Raw genomic sequence first — 20,367 nt, 5'->3', positions numbered from 1 at the left:
ACATTATTTAATTATCTTGCTAAATACATGCTATTATTATTATTTTCATCCTTAATACTCGCACATGTAAAGTCTATAAATTATAATATTATTTTTTTATCATTGTAGTTCTCAGCTATTTAATTTGTAACTCTATTTTCTTATAAATCTTTTTATCTTAACACATAAAAAAAGAGAGTATTATAGATTAATCTAAACAAAAGAATCACTTAATAGCATTGTTATAGATAGGTTAGCTCCAAGTAATTTCAACATAAGTACTAATCCATTTAAAGTTTAAGTGCAGCAAAGCTCTGCTCTGCTGAATCTGTGAAAGGGGGGATAAAATACCAAATTCAAATAAAAGCACACAACTTTTGATTAAAGTATGATTATGCACAAATCTTAATTTTATTTTGTTCTTTCTTTTTAGTCTTTTGGCCTCTTTTTTGTTTTCGGAGATTCGCCACCCATATGCATTTTGCAAGACGAGTTTAAGATATTTGGATTACTGGTTTTAACTAGCATGCATGTTCTTTGTATAATCTTTTTGTTTGTTCAGACCTTAATTCTCTTTTGCAATAGTATTTAAAGAAAATAAAGAATTAACTACCAAATCAGACATCTTTAACTCAGCATAAAAATATATTTTAATTTTTTTCTTACAACTCATTCAAATTCCAATTTGTAATATAATTTTTGTTAAGACTCTTTCTTAACAGTTCGTTTCATGTCAATGAAGATAGTTTGCTATTTCAAATAAAATCCCTAGTTTGTAGGGATATAGTTAGCCTTTGAATCATTTTTGACTTTCTGTTATGTAAATGCCTACTAAAAGACTGTTTCCTTTCAATGAAGCATATATAATTTTCAATCATCTGTTGAGGTATGTTCTAGTATATTTCATTTAACCTTTCAATTTTAGCAATCCCAAATTATCAACAAACCTAAATATCATCAATGTCATCGCATAACTCTGAAAAATAATCCAAATATAGTATCTGAAACATGGTAAGAAGTGGTGTAGGGTTATTGAATATCGCAAGTGGTGTAAAAAGTAGAAGATTTTGATTTTGATTTTGGAATATTTATCAATTTATCCGGTTAATTAAATCTCACAGATTTTAATTTTAATTTTAATTTTTATTATTTTTTGATAAGAGAGAATTAATAGAACATGTGTTGTTGACATCTCTTATTTATCCAAATTTTTATATTTTATTTTTGATCTTGCTTTTTTTTCATAGATATTAACAATTTTAATTTATTTTTATTTTTTTAATTTTATCAATACAAAAGAAAATAAAAATCAATTAAATCAAGTATATAGAAATTTATAGTGTATTTAAATATAAAATAGAGAGTGAAGTTTGTTCAAAATTGATTTTTTATTTTATATTTAAAAAATAAAAAGTATATCGAATGTAATTTTTATATTATGATTTTTTAAAATAAAAAAATTGACATATATAAAAAATGTATTGAAAATATTAATAAATAATTAAGAATATAATTTAAATAATTGAATATGTTTCTTTAAGAGCAAAAGGAATTTTAAGGAATGATTTTTATTTTTATTTTTTTGAGACATGGGTCAAAATAAGATGGATTTTAAAAATACATAAACAGATGACCTATGAGACTTGTCGGAGAAAGTCACGTTACATGTCCACAGCACAACATAAAAAGATTACTATTAAATTAGAAGACTAATCAGTAATTAATTACATTAATACAGCAGTTCAAATGCGGCTACCTTTAAACACTGCAATCAAATAAAAGAAGAAAGAAAACATGGTGAATGATCAGCGGTGGAGATCATAAGAGAAAAAAAATATTAAAAAAAAGCAGTGGGATCCACTGCCAACCTGTACGGTTGAAAATGAAGCCATCAGGACAGAGATCGTATTTGCTGTAACCCAAATTAATTCACGTTGGGTTCAGGTACTCGGTTGATTTCGGCTTGTCCAGAGTTCACCAAAAATTTTGTAAAATCGAACCGTTCGGTTCGGTTTGTAGATTTTACCAATTTGGTTTAATTTTGTAGAAAGTATAATGAATTAAAATTGGTTAATATTATGTCTAAAATCATTTAATTTAATCCTCATATTGGAGTTCTCTCATTTGCACTACGTCAATTTTCGTCTTTATAAGAAATTGATTAATCAAAAATTTTAATTAATTAAATTAGTTAATTTTTTTAATTTGTCATAAGAATATTTTAAGTAGGCTGTTTGAATTTTTGTCTTTATTACTTATGTCTATTACATGTGTTTCAAATAAAGGTTAAAAACTATATACTTTTTCAATTGATTCAAATTTTATCTAATCATATATTTTATTAAATATTTCGATCATCCATAATAGATTCTATCATCATTCAATAAATATAAAAAAGTTAATTATTAAGATAATATTTATTTAATGAGTAATGATGATAGCATCAAACTATCAGTGCATCAATAAAAATATATTTGTATTTAGGAATTGTAATTAAATGTTTAAGATGATCATCAAGGTCTAATCATGAAATCAAAAGCAGCCCATCACTCGGACTGAATTATGTGAGTTCTTAAAATATACAATAATTTGTTTTTACTTTTGCAAATTAAATATATATAAAAAAAAAAGGATATCTATCACATCTACTAGGAAGATGGATGAAACCCAGAAAACAACATGAAGAAAAAGGCCCACATCCGTGAAAATGAAGGTTGATTAAATCAATGGATTTGGAGTTTCTAATTGATTGAAATCCAACTTTATATTATTATTCTGATTTCAATATACACAGGAAAAAAAAAAAAAAGGAATAATGTATATAGTAATAGCAACCGCACAATCATTTATTTCCTCACAAATGCATGTGATGCGAGGACTCGCAAATTAATGAAGCCTTTTCATATTTATACAACTCCTATAACAAAACAATTACATAATTCATCATATATATTATATTTTTATATACATCACGTGCAAAAATTGTAAATATATATAAAATAATTTATATTTCAATATTAAATGATTGACACATATTCCGTTATTTAAAAATAATGAATGTATTTTAATCTGTATGAATAAAAACATACCAAATGTAAATAAAAAAAATTATATATATATATATACTAATAGAATATAAAGTTAAGGGGCCTGAAAAACGTAATAGGCTGCTACTCTAGGCTTGCTTCCGTGAAAAAAAAATTATATAATAGAAAACTCATATCTGCTGTTCGAGATAATAAGGACAACAAAATCTTTCTATTCCATAAGAGTCTAGAAAGAGATGCCGCAATGCTCCGCAAGAGGAAAGTGTGTTACTGAACCTGGGAGTTAGGATATATATATATATATATATATTGTATGGTACTTACTATTTTAAAATTTATACTATATATGTAGCCTCTAACATGAATTGGAAGCTGAAAATTATAGGAGAAAAATATAAAATTGAAAAATATTAACCAAAAATGCTTTTCAATTTAAAAAAGAATAAAAACTTTTATATAATAAGTAAGTTTGCTTTCTATCTAAATTTCAAAAATAAATGTGTATACTGTTGCCTTGATAAACTCTTTAAAAAGGATTAATGATTTTAATGAGAAATTTTTAAAGAAATAAAGACTTTTTTTGGGGGAAAAAACTCCTATAGCCTATACGAGACTGTATTGAGCCAAATTATCTTTTCATTTATTTTTTTAAATGAAAAGGAAAGCATTAAGCAGGATTACATTTTCATTTTTATTTTCAATTTTACAAAATATATTTGAAAAAAAGGGAAAACTATCATAGATACTCCAACTTTTAACCATTTTCGCGAATCTACCCTCACCTTTAAAACGTATCAATTTGGTCCACCATGTTTGCGTCTTGTATCATTCCTACTCAATCGTGTTTTGGCGTGTGCCAGTAATGACATGGCGTCCACATGTTTGTCTACGTGGGTGAGCATAATGAAGGACCACCGTTTCGTCCTAATATTTCTCCAATTCTTTTCCCCCAATATTTTCTCCAGCGAAATCCCCAATTCAGTATTCTAGGGCTTCTAATTTCAATCTCGTTTCGTCCACACATATAGCTTAAGTTCTCTCATTTCGCCGAATTCGCTCTATTATCTTTGTCCCTTCTTCTCTGGTCCAATTTTGTTGAAGCTCATGCCTGTGGTCCCCCGCAAGATGGCTCCTTCCAGAAAAAGACAACGAAGGTATGTATTTGTTAATACATTGAATGGATAAAGCAATGCAAGTGATGTGGAATCTTATTGCCGTGAGTATAACATTGTACGAAAAATGCATTTATTATTACTACAACCTTTGAGCACTTGCATTTGCATTTGCATTTTTTATTACTACATGCATTTGCATTTGTTATTACTACATGCATTTGTATTTGTTATTACTAGAAAGTGGCATTTGTATTGCTGCATTACTAATATAATTGTTGTGTGTATATTTCTGCAGTATTCCTATTGAATTTCATCATGGTGGTGCATTAATTAGTAATCCTATATTCAATTATGTTGGTGGGTGTTCTGTAAATCTTAGTGGCATTTCTAGTTTCACTATGGATGATATTAAGGAGATAGTGAAAACATTAGGATAAACACATTTCTTAAGTGTTGCCAATGAACCCCCTAGGAGATGGAACCCTATAGGAAAGGAACTAGGCTTAGTTTTTGTTAAAACTAAGGAAGAATACAAAAAGATATTTGCAGAAGGTTTAGAGTATGGCTTTTTAAAAGTTTATGCTGAAGCTGTAACAATTACTCCAAACTTTGGGCAAACTATAACTGAAAATGAGAATCAACATCATAATGACAATACAGATGAACCATTTGACTGTAGTTGAATTTGAAAATACAAATCAAAATGAAACTGAACCTAAAAGTATTGTAAATAAAAGGGAAAATCAAGTAGAACCTGAATGTGTGAACAATATTGATGACTATATTGGATCTAGCGAGGATGAAGATTATACCCCTGAAAATGATGAATGTGATGATGAGGATAGCCTATCTTCTGATGTTTTTGACTCATATATGGATGAGAAATATGTGACTGTAAAACAGAATCTGAAGGACTTTAGCAAGACTGTAGTTGACAATGGATTGGGTTTAGGATTGGATAGGGACCAAGGGAGATATGACACTAGGTTTGTGGGGGCTAGTACCAATATTAGAGTGGATGGCAATTTGAGTGATAGTAGTGAGTGCCATTCTGAGTATCCTGACAGTGATGCCGAGGTTGATACTCTTATTTCAAGTGATGAGAATGACTGTGGTTTTAGAAAAAAAGAGGGAGAAAAAAATAATTTACAATCCTAAGTATAATCATCAAGAGTTAAAGTTTGTAGCAGGAATGAAATTCATAAATGCAGAACAATTTAGATGAGCAGTACAAAATTATGCTATTGCAAATGGGTATTGATGTGTGGTGGAAAAGGACCGAAGAAGATAGGATGGAAGCACAATGTAAAGGAAACTGCAGTTGGAGAGTGTATGCTTCAAAAGTTCCAAATAAGAGGACATTCATGGTTAGGACTGTTAGACCTAACCATAACTGTGCTAGGGTGCAAAGAAATAATATGACAACTACAAAGTGGCTGGTTGATGAGTTTTTAAATGAATTTAGAAAGAAACTAAATTATTCAGTAGCTGAAATAGAATCTGATTTGATGATAAAATATGCACTAAAGGTCTCAAAATGTTCATGTTATAGGGAAAAAAAGCTGGGTTTAGTGAAGCTTAGAGGATCAATAGTGGCTCATTATGCCAAGTTGAGATCCTATGTGCATGAATTGAAGAGAGTTGATAGAGAAGGATGTTTTGACCTAGAATGCAATATGGAAGGATTATACATATGTTTTAGTGGATTAAGGAAGGGTTTTATGGAAGGTTGTAGACCTGTCATATCCCTAGATGGTGCATTTCTGAAGAATATACTTGGGGGTGCAATTGGTCGTGATGGTAACAACTACATGTACCCCATTGCTTGGGCAGTGGTGTTGGCTGAGAATGAAAACACCTGGAGATGCTTCCTAAGCAGATTTTTCAATGACTTGTCCATTGACACAGGCATAGGATGGACCTTCATAAGTGACCTTCCTAAGGTTTGTTTATTGCTTATTTTTTCTTATACTTGAATCAGTTAATAGTTAAATTACTTATATGCAATTTGTTTTGTTGATGCTTATAGGGCCTTATTAAATTATTACAAAAGTATGTCCCACATGCTGAAATAAGAAATTGTTCAAGACACATTTATGCAAATTGGAAGAAATTGCATAATGGAATTGAACTGAAACAACTATTTTGGAAAATTGTATACAGTACATATGAAGCACAATTTCTGGCTAACTTGAAGGAACTTAGAGAAGTTGATCTTGAGGCATAAAATAAATTTGTTTCCAGGGATTCAAAACTCTTCTGTAAAGCATACATATCCACTCTCCCTAAGTGTGACAATGTTGACAATAACATTGCCGAGACTTTTAATGGATGGATATGCAAAGGTTGCTGCATATTATTGACATGTTGGAAGAGATTAGGGGTGCTTTGATGGAAAGGATTAAAATGAAGTATGACATGGTGAAAAACAGTATGGATGAATTGTGCCCAAGGATTAGAAAGAAGATTGAGAAGTTAGAGTGGGAAACTAGATTCTGTATACCAAAGGCAGCTTTGAATGACAAATTTCAGGTGAAAATGTTTGATCATCAGTTTGTGGTGTCTCTGCCAGACAGGAGTCACACATGCAGAGCTTGGCAACCGACTGGAATTCCTTGCATTCATGCAATTTCCAATACTCATTGGTTGAGGCAGAATGTGGATGACTATGTTGATGAATGCTACAAGAAGGACATGTACTTACAAGCCTATCAGTATGCCCTAGAACTATTAAATGGCCAGAAGATGTAGCATGAGATCACTGAGGCACCAGTGCATCCACCACCATTCAAAAAGATGCCAGGAAGACCTAAGGTGAATAGAAAGAAAGTTGTTGATGAAAAAGAAAGGGATCCAAACAAATTAAGTAGAAATAGAATAAGGATGCAGTGTAGAATTTGCTATACATATGGACACAATAAAAGAGGGTACCCAAGAAAGGATAATCCACTTGCATCTAAAGATATTCTGGACAATCAGGTATAATTTTTTTGTTAGAGCCGTCGTATCATAATTAAGTAGTATGTTCATTCATGAATTTTTACTTGTAATAGAGAAGCAGAAGAGGAAGTAGATGCCCACTAGCTCCTATAAGTAATGTTACCAATATTAATGTACCAAATCAGACTACAGTTGAAAATGTAGAAGCTGGTCCTTCACAATCCAAACCACCATATGATAAGAGAATAATTGCCAAAGAAAGAATTCAGGTATTGTTCATAACTTAGTTCTGTGTGAATTATACTTAGTAATCCTATGAGTTATATGTTGTTGTACTGCAGGCTAGAAAAGGATATGGCCTGCATATATCCACAGAGACTGGTAATATGTATTTAAGAGTACGTACTCAACATGTCAGATGTGAATTTCTAATTTTGTGTGTTTTCATATTTTTCATGTTCTAAATATAAAATGTCATAATGCAGATGCCAGGGGAAAGGAATGTGAGGACCAAGTGGTTATCTGAAGCAAAGCAAGCAGCAAGGCAATCCAGAAAGAGGTATGACACCCAAAGATCAACTACAGCTACAAAGGAACAAAGATCAACTACAGTTAATCATGTACAAAGTGTGAAAGTTTGTAGCCAAACTTCAACAACTACAAAGGCAAAAGAGAAGGTGGTAGCTAGTTCGAAAGGTAAACAAAAGTTGGTACCTACAAAGACAAAGACTATTAACAATGCAGAATTGGTAATTCAAGAAGGGCAACATGTTTTGCCAAAGCCAATGCAGAAGTTTAAGAAGTTGCCTTAGAGAAGTTGCAGTACTATGTTTTTGTTAGAGCTTTTTAAAGTTGTATGGAATAAAACTGTCATTTGGACCATATCAATTAGTTTGCCTTCATATGTATTGTTTTATGTGTTTGTCTTTTCTAAGACATATGTTTAATGTACCTCATGATTTTTGTAAGGATTGTATATTACAGTAATGTTAAAGGCTGTTTAATGCCTATTTTATCTGTCCAAATGTGAATTTATCATATTAACTATAGGTTCATTTTACTTCATCAAAGTTAAAAGGAATACATGCAAAATATCTTAACAGAAAATTAAGAGCTTCATTACATAATCAATTATAAAAGTTGGTAATACAATTCACCATTGATTACAAGATTCAACCCACCCATCTACTACAAAACCAAATCCTACATCTTGTTACATCAACTATAAAGCCCGTCTGGCAATGCAACTCTTGTCTGGCAAAAACAAGCACAAACTGATCATCAAACATCAAACTTTCCTTCATCAAACTTCTTTGTCATGACTTTTCTAGCTTCACAATCATTCATTACAATGTTCAACCATACCACAGAAACCGAACTTGAAAATCATCAAATGTTCCTTCACATTTTGTACAATCGCCAGTGTAAAAGCACAACTCCGCCCCAATTGCCAAACTTTTTCTCATTCACCCAATCGTCATGACAGCTAAACAAAACACAGCTCTACCCCTACATGACCAAATTGAAACGAAATTATTATACATTGTTCAATCTTTCAAAATAAAACAATTAAACCCTAACATTTCTAACAAAGCTTACCCTAATGTAAGGGCAACCTCGTCACAGACACCCTGAATTTTTCGTTCTCCTTTATATCATCAGCTTCGCTGGTCTCTCAAATTCATAAAATGCTACTTCACTCCCACATAAATACTATCAATTGTTGACAACAGAAGATCTTGACGATGCCCCTTCTATTTAGACTTGCCATGAGAGGAACAAGAAAATCCTAGGTTTTAAAGGCAAAATATAAATTAGAAACCCTAAAATACTGAATTGGGGATTTTGCCGGGGAAAAAATTAGGGGAAAAGAATTGGGGAAATGTTAGGATGAAACGGTGAGTTTTAAGGTCCTTCATTATGCTCAGTCATGTAGACAAACATGTGGAGCCACGTGTGGACGCCATGTCATTATTGGCACACGTCAAAACACAGGTTGGTAGGCAAACATGGTGGACCAAATTGATACGTTTTAAAGGTGAGGGTAAATTCGTAAAAATGGTTAAAGATTGGGGTATCTGGGATCGTTTTTCCTTGAAAAAACATATAATGGGCTGTTTAATATTGTATTTTAGTGTTTAAAAGACTGGTTTAGAATTATTTTGAATATATTAATTTTTTTTGTAAAATTATTTGTATTAAATTTTATTTATGGAAAAAGTAAGAAAGAAGTATTAACTTATTTAATTTATCAAAATTAGTTTATAAAACTAAAACAAATTTATATTTTTTAAACAGTGCTTTTACTAATAGCAATACAAATTGAATACGCCCAAAAGAAAAAGAAAAGGAATAAAAATTGATATTTTTCTAAAATACGGGTTGCCGGATAGGAGGATCCAGTTTTTGCCCATTTAAAGCAGCGAGTTCAGTGTACAGCATGAAGAACTGATTAGTTAAGCTCGATTTTCCATGGAAGTCCTTTGTTTCCTTTTTTATTGAGAGAGGAGAAAGGATGGATGGAGAAATGAATAGTATATTAAGCATCGCAAGTAAAAAACAGAAAAAGGAAAAGAAAAAAACAGCACTTGCAAACCGACAATCAAACTGGGCCATCTTCACCCTACCATCTGCTTCATCACTATTTTTTGTCTACACTGGTCACTAGATAGCCACCTCACTTCTCATTTCTCTCACTCCCTCTCCTACACTCTCCTCTCTCTCTCTCTCTCTCTCTCTATCAGATTGAATCTTGCAAGAAAGAACCCTTTTGCTGGGCGCCATTGACACTGCTTGTTTCACTTGTTTAATCAGTAATGGCTATTTTAGTTCTTGCAATGCTCATGTTGGTCATGACTGGCCATGCTAGTAAGTTCTTGCATTTTATGCTCTTATTCTTTTTCTTAATGCCCTTCTCTTTTCGTTCCTCACAAATAAAACTACACGCCATGATTTTGCCAACAACTGATTTTCTTTTTTCCAACATTGTGCTTCCAATTTTTTATACTAAAGAAGTTTTTTCTTTTTAGTCCATTTTTTGGCAATACTGTTTTACATGATGTTACTTACCCTGGTTTCTTTCTTGCCGTGTTCTAATAAAAAGGATTTTTTTTTATTTCTGTTTGCAGTTACTTAATATGGGCTAAATATGGTCACTTTCTTCTCTCATTTTCAAAATCTACCTTCTTCTCTAACATTCCTATCAGTTATCTCTCTATCCGCAATGGCTTATCTTCTGATTCTGTTTTCAATAATTATTTTTTCTTGTACTTTGATAGGCTGCACATGGTGTGTCTGCAAGGAAGGGTCTGATGCAGTTCTTCAAAAAACTTTGGACTATGCTTGTGGAGCTGGGGCTGACTGTGGTCCTATTCATTCAAATGGTCCTTGTTTCCAACCTAATACTGTAAGAGCCCATTGCTCTTATGCTGTTAATAGCTACTTCCAGAAAAAGGGCCAAGCTCAAGGCTCTTGTGATTTTTCTGGGACAGCTACCGCGTCTACAACTGATCCTAGTAAGCCATTGCTCAGATCTCGTACATGTTACCATTTCAATGTCTGAACGTATTTCATAGAGAAAACTAGGCACCCAGCCATGGTTCTTACCTTTCCATTTTTTCTGTTTCTCTAATAGGTTACAGTGGCTGTTCTTATCCTGCTACATTGAGGTATATTGCTCTAAACCCTTTTTTTCTTGTTGGGGTAGTTTGCTGTTTCTGGACTCTGGTTTGTTTATTTGGGAATTTCAAAAATTTCTTTTCCCCTTTCTCATTTTAAATTTTTCTTGATTATAGTGAATGTGGTGGTATCTTAGCTCTGACACTTTTCAACATAGTGATTTTAGGGGTGCCCTTAACTTTTTGGCAAATGGGAGTGCCCCTTCATTTGTGCCGAGGGCAAGATGCCAAGAACAAGACATGCTTTCTGAAGCCAAATACTTTATTTTTGAAAAATAAGAGAATATACCATTTGCGAGAAAAAGTGAATTTTTTGATGGTTACCCCTTTATTCTTGGTTCTTTACATCTCCCTGCTGTTCTAGGAGGACTTAATATTATATAATCTTGGATGTGGAAGAAGAATCTAGGGCGTATCCAAAAAATTTTAAAAAATACCACCTGCTTCTGAAGTTTAATTTATATTTAAAAGGGTATTAAAGAAAAAAAAAAACCACATGTATGTATGTGTATCTGCTCTTTCACTGTTTTCTGTTTTCTTTTTTGAACTGAAAAGCTTCATTAATTTAAAATGCCGTTGCAAGCATAGTCTGACACAAAATTAAACCCAGGTCTGTTCATGCTGGCCTGTGAATAACTTTGCTCAAACCCTTTCTTTAACTTACTTGGTGGGATGGGCATCTTTTCTTTTTTATCAATGGAGAAAAAGAAAAAAGGGGTTGCTTTTTGTAAGAATTTGGGTCTCTATCGACTCTTTTCTTTGAAGAAGAAGATGCTTTTCGTTAGTATAATATTAATAAATACACTGCTAATCTCTTTTTCTCTTTTACCTCTGATTAGATTAAAAAAAAACGAGCTCTTTTTGACTCGCATTGCACTTGCATGATGATGTTCTTGATCATTTGGCCAATCTTGCTGGCCAGGTATTTCGCCTTCATGAAAAGATCAATGCTGCAATAATTGGGGTCCCTTGCCTTTTATTAAAGTTTAAAAATTACAAAAATGACTCATTGTATAAAGACAATAATATACCTTATAGGAGCCGTCCTATGGCATCGCTTTTCGAGCTCTCCCTCTAATATACTTTCATAACATAAAAAGATTAAAGAGGCGGGGAAAAGGAAAGAGATTGCAGTGCTGTGTCTCTCTGGTCAAAAAAATTGTTTTGGCCTTTACTGTGGGAAAAAAGTACGATGAAGGAGAGAAAAGGAAGGGAGAAAATGTTATATTTTGAAAATTAAATTTGAAATTGCAATTGTATCCAAAAAATTGAAATAACAAATTAATTCATATGAATTGAGGGTAAAAATGGAAGTAAAGACAAAAATCTCACTATATCCTCCTTTTTCAACCTCAAAATTGGGATGATGGAAGTTTGTGGGCTCAAGAGAAAATTTGGCTTGATGTTGACCTTTCCCTTCCTAATTCCATTTCTCCTCATCTCCCAAACAAGAGAAAACTGGAATCATCCTCATCTCTTTCTCTTGCTCCCAAACAAGCTTAAGCCAAAAGCAGATGTGAGGGAAGAGGGAAGGACATAGCAGCAGGCCTTTTCACACTTTGAATTTGAACAACAAAGCACTGGTGCCATTTCAGTGGTGGGGCTAATGTGTTGATTATGATTTAAGACGCTATCTCAAAGCTTTGGGATGAACAATTGGTTTGGGATTTGAGCCTTCTTTTGAAATCTAGTGACATCCTTGAGAGCTGTGCATGTGTGTGGTCCCACTATACTATACTTTCTCCTATATTTATTATTCCATTTTAGGATTTTTATCTATAGTTTAGTAAAATCCATGTTTATGCTGAATTACTTTTTATTGCCGAATTATTCTCATGTTATTTGAAGCATTGTCATTAGTAGTGAGGACTAGTTTACAAATTCCATGATCAGCAGATATTATAGGTGATGCTGATTGTGGAATGTCTTTTGAGTTATTTTCATGGTTTAGTAGCATGATCTGCACTATGCATGGATTCCAGGTAGTTCACAATAAATTTAGATTAAATAGTGAAATTATAAATACGTGTTTGAATGTTTGCAACATAGAAGCCCTTGTCTAGAGCCAAAAAGTTGCTGTAGGTTTGGTTTTCTGAATTGTATCTGCACAGACAGTTATCAGATAGAATTGTAGTTCCTTACAAACATGGTGCTGCATTCATATTTGTGGGACAAGCTTTTGTCCTGTGAAATAATTTTTCATGTTTACACTTTCCTGATGCAGCTTGTCTGAGTAATAAATTCTCTAGATACTTTGATCAGAATGCAGCCAACGTAACCTGTAATTTCACAACCTTCAAAAACATCTTTGTCTTCTTTTTTCACTTTCGCTCATCCCCTTCTGAAAGTTATTCAAGTCAGTGAAAGAGATATTGAGGTCATATACAATGGGTTAAACGAATTGGTTCGTGCTCATGACATGGGCTGCATGCTTCTACTTTTAGTCGTGACAAAATTTTCTGCTGGTGGCTATCTCAACTTGCATGTATGTGGTGGCTAAAAAGCATCATACTTTTTTTTTTCTGTTGTTATCACTGTTTATTCTGAATATTGATGCTTATTGTGTGGTGTTTCTTGTGTGATGAACAAGTATTGCGTAATCTTGGAGTAATTTAAGTAACTTCATTAGACATGGTTAAAACATTTTGAGTACCTTCACTGGATATCTAATGCAAAGACATTCCATTTTGGGGGCCTTAATGTCCAAACTTAGTAATTTAAAATGTGCAATTGCCATTTGACCATTTTACTGGAACAAGAACTCAATATCCTGCTAATTATGCATTGGTGATAGTGATGGTAGGATGACTAAAAACAATTTTTCAAACGTTTTGAACTTGGTTCATGTTCGGGCTGCATTAGATATTAGGAGAACTTGGTTTTTGCTAATTCCCATACTGGAATGTTGAGTCCAAAATCAGTTTATGTATGTCTGTTGTAAATAGTCCATACGTCATAATTTCATAACTTTGGCAGCGAGACTGCATTTAATGTTGTACTGTGTATCTATGCTGTAATATAAAGCTTGTGATGCTTTCTGTTTATGCCTTGTTCATTTTAGTAATGAGCTATTAACATGGGAAGATGCTCGTCTATTCTATCTCCATCCATTTTGTAATTTCAGATACCTCACTCGCAATGTCAGTCAAGCTGCTTTGTTCCAGTTAGCTTTTTCCATAAATAAAGATAGATACTCGAACAATTATATTGGCACTATTGATTAAGTTATTCCAGTATAATGTGGTCAGACATAAATATGATTGTCAAAATGCAGGAACTTGCAGTGTTGGGTGGTTGGCTTCCCCACTCAAATTCTTTTCCAATGAAGTTGATTAATTGACAATGATGCTTTTATTGTCGCAAACTTGCTTCATGCTTAGTTTTTCTAAGCATTGCCTCTGCATATTTGATTGTATCTTAGCATGCTTTGTTTTGGGTTCTAAGGATTATTTTGTTTACTCTTGCTTCGCATTCTTGCTCCAGTGCTGCAGGTACTAGCACAACTACTACTCCAACTCCAGTCACCACAAACCCATCTACCACCACACCTTCCACTACAAACCCATCCAACACTACACCTACAACCACTACCCCATACTCCACAACGCCTTCCAATGGTGTCTTAGGAGGCATCGGCAACGGTGTAAGTCCAACAGGAGCTGGAATAAACACAGACATCACCGACAGTGGATTCAGAGTTGCAAGCGCTAGCTTGTTCTCTTTCTTTGCAACTCTGTTGGTTTCAGGGTTGATGCTTTTGTGGGGTTGAAGATGCTAAATTGTGGCCAAGATGAGTGAGTGGTTACTGAAAGTGGGGTAGGTTGGTCACAGGTCAAGCTGGATATCACTGTGCATGTATATGTGGGGATGCATGTGATTCTGTTGTTCTTTATCTAAAGACATGCTAGCTAAGTTTTTGTTTGTTTCTCATCCTCTCCTACTTGGGCAAGAATCTGATTATTCTATTTTTGGTGGTTTTGTGCTAGTTGAATGGTGGGACAAGACAACTATCTCTAATTTTCTGTTTGTACATCTAGATATAGATCTAGAAAATTCAGTAATTTATTAGTCTCTGAAAGTTTGGATCCCACGTTATGTTCTAATTAGTTCTACAAAAACTGTTGCCCGCCGTTACTATGGCAACCTGTTTACTATTCTTTTTCTCTTTTCTGTTCATTGTCCCTTCTTGTTTGTCAACTTCCTGTTATTTTATTTTTAGCCCCTTCCTTGTAGTTTTGTTGGAACCTTAATTGTACAGGAGGCCTAATTATTAACGACCAGCCTGTGAGCAACTTGATTTCCTCTTCTTCTTCTTCTTCAAAAGAACAAAAGTGATAGCTTCTGCTTCTGCTGTCTCCACCTGGACTGCTTTAGCACCTCACAAGACCTCCATGGCCATTCGATCCGCTTTGAAAGGCATTGTTTTGCCACGTATAACGGTTCTCTCCGGCGATCTATAAATTAAAATTAACTAAATTAATTGAGATAAAAAGAAAAGCATGAATTTTAACAAATTTTAATTTTGACCGGAATTAAATAGTATAATTCCTAAATTATGTGGAAATGCGTGTAGGAGACAAATTGAAGTTTAATGATATTAATACAAAACTCATGAAATTAGTCCTAACGCCATGCTCACTCAACTATAACGGCAATGTAATCTAGGGTGGAAATAGCAACACACGCAGCATCACAACAGCCAAGCAGCATCTCTCTAGGTTTTTGTGTTTTTCTTTTTCCTTCCGCGATTAAAGATCCATAATCGAAATTCGAAAAGCGATAAAAATATTAGTATATGTAAAACGGGACAATCAGACTATGGCAGATTCAAGAAGTATCCACTCGGTAAAAACCCTCTTAACAACCCGTTCTATTTATTAAAATTCATTTCATTCTTGTGATGGTTAATTGGTTGATCACTTCTGTTGGGTCGATACTGATACATGACTGTTGATTATTTAAGTGGAGGGTTTACTTTAGTTTACATTTCCCAATTACAAGTGCCATCTAAGTCATTTGCCGCTTAGACTATATAGTAATTAATTAGCCTCAAAATTGTGGAATTGTTATGGAAATGATTCTTGATTCATATGTTTAATTAGGCATCATCTCGTTTAGGCTACCTGCTTAGCATGCTGTTTGCTGATCTTGTAGTTTTGTTTGTGTCCTAACTGTTTGTTGAAATACAATACGCTAACCAAGTGATTATGTAGAATTTGCTACCTGGAATGTTATATAATAATAGATACAATTGGTTGAACAATTCCTAAATGGATTATATTTTGTCTCAAGATAAGGCCATTTGCAGACTGTCAATGGATTTTCTATCCCATTCCTTACTACTAACCTTTATTAAGTCAATACAAACATCTCTAGAAAGGGAAAAGTCAACCTATGGTTTCTCATACTCTATTGTTGTATTACTCCTTAAATCTTTGTAGGTCAGAACTTGTCATGTATGTGGAGATACAGGCTTTTTGGAGAAGATTGTAACTTGCTTTCAGTGCGAGATAACTCAAGAACATGTGTATGTTTAATGTCTCTCTTCCCCCATTTTCTTTTTATACGTGGGTTGTGTTTTAAGAAAGTTTTTAACTCCAAATGTAGCTGAGTGGATCTCAATGATATTTGTAGCCAACTTCAATTAGTTTGAATTCAAGTCTACTTGAGCTATGCTCCTTGCAGTTCTGTGTTTGAGCATGCGCAACGTCTCAACCTTGCTTCTTTCCTTTTCTTTGCTGATTCTTGTTAGTAGTAATATGGTGTAATGATATGATCTCTGAACATCATTGATTATCAGAGGCAGAGCCATTGTTTTGCATTTTTGTTATCTTCAGCTATTGCTTAGTCAGTCAAATGATTTTGGATTTTGACACTTATTTCTTGTATAAGCCTGGCCAACCATGTTGATTCACATAGCCTAATGTGGTGTAGTTGTTGAATACTATTTGATAATGGAATTTGCTTGTTCTTGACTGATTTGATTCGCAACTTACCATTTTATCTATATCTAGAGCTTCTACAATCAAACTTTGTTTTACAAGACTTGAAGGGGTTTTGAATGTATTAGATTTTTTCCATCTCTTGCTTTCTTTGTGTAGTTGGTCATACATTAAAATAATCTGTTACTTGCATGGATCATTTTAACTATTCAATACAATTTTGCTGCTCCTCTGTCTCCAGCTATTGCATGCCAGTCCTCCTCTTAACAGTCCCAAAAATTTGGATCTGTGAAGTATGCCAATCTAGTGAAGAGAAAGATTCTCAACAATCTTTTACAGGAGCACACTTTCCTAGGATATTAACGCCACTCAACTCTGAGATAGTCTACAGTGATACTGTAAAATCTATTGCTGTTGAATTTCTTGAAAATTCTGGGAGTTTGCTAAATTTTCAAAATGAAACTGCTATTGGTACCGGGAAATTAAATTTCATTTGTAGTGAAGAAGTCATTGAGCAGCCGTCAGGTGTCTTAAAAGTGGAGAACTTCTCACCTAGTATACAGGGTTCAATCTTTGGCCAATCAACTGCAATAATGGTCTCATCAAGGACTGACATTGGGTTTAAAATTCCACCTTCAAAGTTCTCAAAGCAGATAGTAAAAGCAAGTCCCAGTATTAGAATCCAAGAGCGGTCCTTGCTCCCTGGACAGGATGGTGCAGAATCCAGTTTGAAGACTAAGCGGCAGGTTTGCAAAATTAAAGGTGAGAAAATTGGGATTTTGTACATGGAACTTCATGACGGTTTGCGGAATAGAATGAAGAAGAATAAATTAAACCGAAATTTTGCATATTACATAGAATTGCCCGTATATGGTCTCAACCATGTCCGCAATAAAAATTCTTGAACTTGCAGCTTGAACTGTTGGTTATAGTTAATTTGATAATATTACATAGAATTGTTGATATATGGTCAATTAATTGACTTTTATAGGAATGTACACCCAATTTATGTTTCTGCATCAGTAGCCTATTTCAAACTTAAGTATTTATTGACTCTATGGTCAGATTGTGGCTATTCTTGTGTTTTGCATTTCAGATAAAGGGACTGCTTTGGCATATCAGGATAAGTATGCTCTCAAGAAAGAGCCAGTGGACCTCCTATTGCCTGCTAAAAGAGTTGAAAGCCCGAATTCAACATTAAGAAAGGCAACTAAATTTACACATTCACCATCAATGAATTTTCAGACCATCACTCATTCAGGCAAGGAAGTTTCGCTGGTATATTCTGAATTTCAATTGCTTCTGCAGTCTATAGGAATACTCTACAGTGATCTGGTTACAATTGCTTACTAAAGACTGCATGTTAGGACGCAGCTTACATGTTGATGTCAACTTCAAGAGCTTGGGCATTCAGGATAATGATATACTTAATACCTTGCCCAAACTTGAGAAATATTCTCTACATAACCCTGCCCCAAAAGTCACTTGGTGGTGAGTGGCTATTATTTCATGATTTCATTCACTTAGAAGTGGAAACTCTAAATTGATATGAGGATCTAGCAGGTTATTATGGGAGTTTGTTTGTCCAATCTAGAGTGTATTAACATTTTTAACTAAAAATTGCTTCTCTTGACTGTATTTATTTTTCTATTTTCTAGTGGAAGCTTTGAGATTTCTTATGCAGTTTCGCATAGTGAATTCTTTGACGGTTTTCGGGCTTATGTTCCTGGTGGAGTGCATTGTAAAGCTTTTGAATTCTCGAAACAGATGCCTAGAGTACTGCCATGTACAATGCTTCCATCTTCTAGTTTGGAAGTTTATCAGCATGGGTACCCAAATGGGAATGATAGTGTACTATACTTTTTCCCTATCAACTTTGAGAGGTATGTTTTTAGTCCAATCTTTTGTCCTGAGTCCATATTTCCTTGTGTCATGGAAGTATGCTGTCTTACCGTAGCTTTTCCTTTTGTAGGTCTACACAGCAGTATGAGCGCCTCCTGGTGATGCTGGAGATGCAAGATCTGCTACTGATAAGTTCAGTATGTGGTGTGAAATTGCTAGTTTTCCCTTCTAAAAGGCTGAATGTGGATTTCCATGGTGAGTTCTAGAAATTAACTGAATGTGGATTTCCATGGTGAGTTCTAGAAATTAACATAATCTATATTCTGCACATGCTTAGTGAGTGCGCGTGCGCAGACACACTACAATCTCCAACATGCAACTTACTTTTTGGAAAGAGAATGTATTAAAAATAGAACATAGTATTTCTAAGATGTTGATTGTTTGACTAGGGAAGGACTTTTTGTATGTAAAAGCAGGTTCAGAGCGCTTCCTATGCGGAGTATATCGCCCTGTGAAGAGTGAACTTGGAGTTCTACCTCTTCCTTTCTGTGGTGCAACTTCTCAAGCACAAAGCTTTGATGACCAGCAGACTAAATCTAAGCTACTTGGGAATGAGGTAAAAATGGAACAGCAACAGCTTAATGATTCAACTTTTCCTCCTGGGTATCCTAGTGTAGCTTTTGCTGGGAGATGATCATAAAGAAGAAAGAAACAAAAAAAAAAAAGCATCTCCCTGAATGATGAAAGCGGTGAAGAGTGAGTCATTATTGGGGCTGCAACTGTAGTAGTAAAACACTAAAACTGTGTATTAGCTTACTCATCGAGTTGTGGAAAACCTGCTAACCGCCTGCAATCACTTGTATGTAAAGCACTAAAAAAGACACTATTGACTTGGGTACTTACTCAGAGCTGTAGCAGTAAAAATTAGCATACATGACTGCTAACTATTTGCAGTCTTGGGTACTGATATTCCAAATTTTAGGGTTTCAGGGTTCGTGTTGCTGGATGCATGCATGTATATGCTTCACAGATGATTGTCTCTTATTATTAGTGCAGTACACATTTATCTCATGTCCATATCGCATAAGAATTCCTGCTTGAAAATATATTTGTTTGTATATTTTGATTCATACTTTTAATGAATACAAGTGGTCCATGATATTGCAATAATTGAAAGTAACAATATGGGTCCTCACTCCTCATCAAATGTTCCACTGTTTCTTTTTCTTCTTCTTCTTCTTCTTCTTCTTCTTCTGCTTTTTCTATCTTTTAAACTGAAATTAACACAAGCATTGAGTTGAGCCATCTCACAGTCACAAATTTGTTATTGGAGGACATCATGTGATTTTATGGTTTTAGTGCCCGCCCCTCCATCCCTTGAGATTCGTTAATTCTCAAAATTTTGCATTAGTTTAGATTTTATAATTTCTTTTATTAATTGTATTTTTATCTCATTATAGTAATTATTTTATTAGTTTAAATTCTTAAATAGATTTTTATGGATAAATTATTTATTGCTCAGTTAAATGTTTATAAAATGTAGGACAATATATTTTTTAAACATTTAAATTTTGATCATTTAGTCATTTTAATTCTTTAATTTTTCATATAATTTAATAAATACGAGACTCTGCTTTTATAATTTTTTAAATATTTTGAATTTTTGACTTAACTTAATGACATTTTAAATTTATTTTATAAAATTTTAGTTATTACAAATGATATAAGTTAAGACATTAATGAGGTTAAATAAAAAATTAAAGCATTAAAAGTGATTAAATTATCGAAATTTAGATAATTTTTTGCTCTAAAATATATTTATAAT

General features: G+C 33.5%; 2 protein-coding genes across 7 annotated transcripts; both read left to right on the top strand.

Annotated features, from left to right (window-relative positions):
• The first annotated feature begins 9,579 nt into the window (after window positions 1–9,579).
• LOC8284438 (PLASMODESMATA CALLOSE-BINDING PROTEIN 3) lies at window positions 9,580–14,912 on the top strand. Its single transcript, XM_015716545.3, has 4 exons — window positions 9,580–9,949; window positions 10,360–10,596; window positions 10,716–10,749; window positions 14,242–14,912. Exons 1-4 carry the CDS (start codon window positions 9,898–9,900, stop codon window positions 14,525–14,527), a joined length of 609 nt encoding a protein of 202 aa, XP_015572031.1. The 5' UTR covers window positions 9,580–9,897; the 3' UTR covers window positions 14,528–14,912.
• Window positions 14,913–15,046: 134 nt separating this feature from the next.
• On the top strand, window positions 15,047–19,698 carry LOC8284437. 6 transcript variants are annotated; one of them, XR_007215452.1, is made up of 8 exons: window positions 15,047–15,603; window positions 16,200–16,285; window positions 16,942–17,462; window positions 17,797–17,978; window positions 18,068–18,191; window positions 18,359–18,583; window positions 18,673–18,797; window positions 19,019–19,160. XR_007215452.1 is itself a non-coding variant. In XM_048372718.1 (8 exons), the coding sequence occupies exons 1-8, from the start codon at window positions 15,577–15,579 to the stop codon at window positions 19,234–19,236; spliced, it is 1,491 nt and encodes a 496-aa protein (XP_048228675.1). In that variant the 5' UTR covers window positions 15,047–15,576; the 3' UTR covers window positions 19,237–19,698. The 6 variants fall into 6 exon arrangements, 4 of the variants coding, with proteins under 4 accessions (XP_048228675.1, XP_048228674.1, XP_048228677.1 ...); XR_007215453.1 differs by having other exon boundaries at window positions 19,016–19,157; XM_048372718.1 differs by having other exon boundaries at window positions 17,797–17,961; window positions 19,019–19,698.
• Window positions 19,699–20,367: the final 669 nt, after the last annotated feature.

This window comes from Ricinus communis, chromosome 4 (assembly GCF_019578655.1).
Source record: "Ricinus communis isolate WT05 ecotype wild-type chromosome 4, ASM1957865v1, whole genome shotgun sequence".
NCBI lineage: Eukaryota > Viridiplantae > Streptophyta > Magnoliopsida > Malpighiales > Euphorbiaceae > Ricinus > Ricinus communis.
Note: the sequence above shows the minus strand (reverse complement) of the source record. Positions and strands in the feature narration are given on the sequence as shown.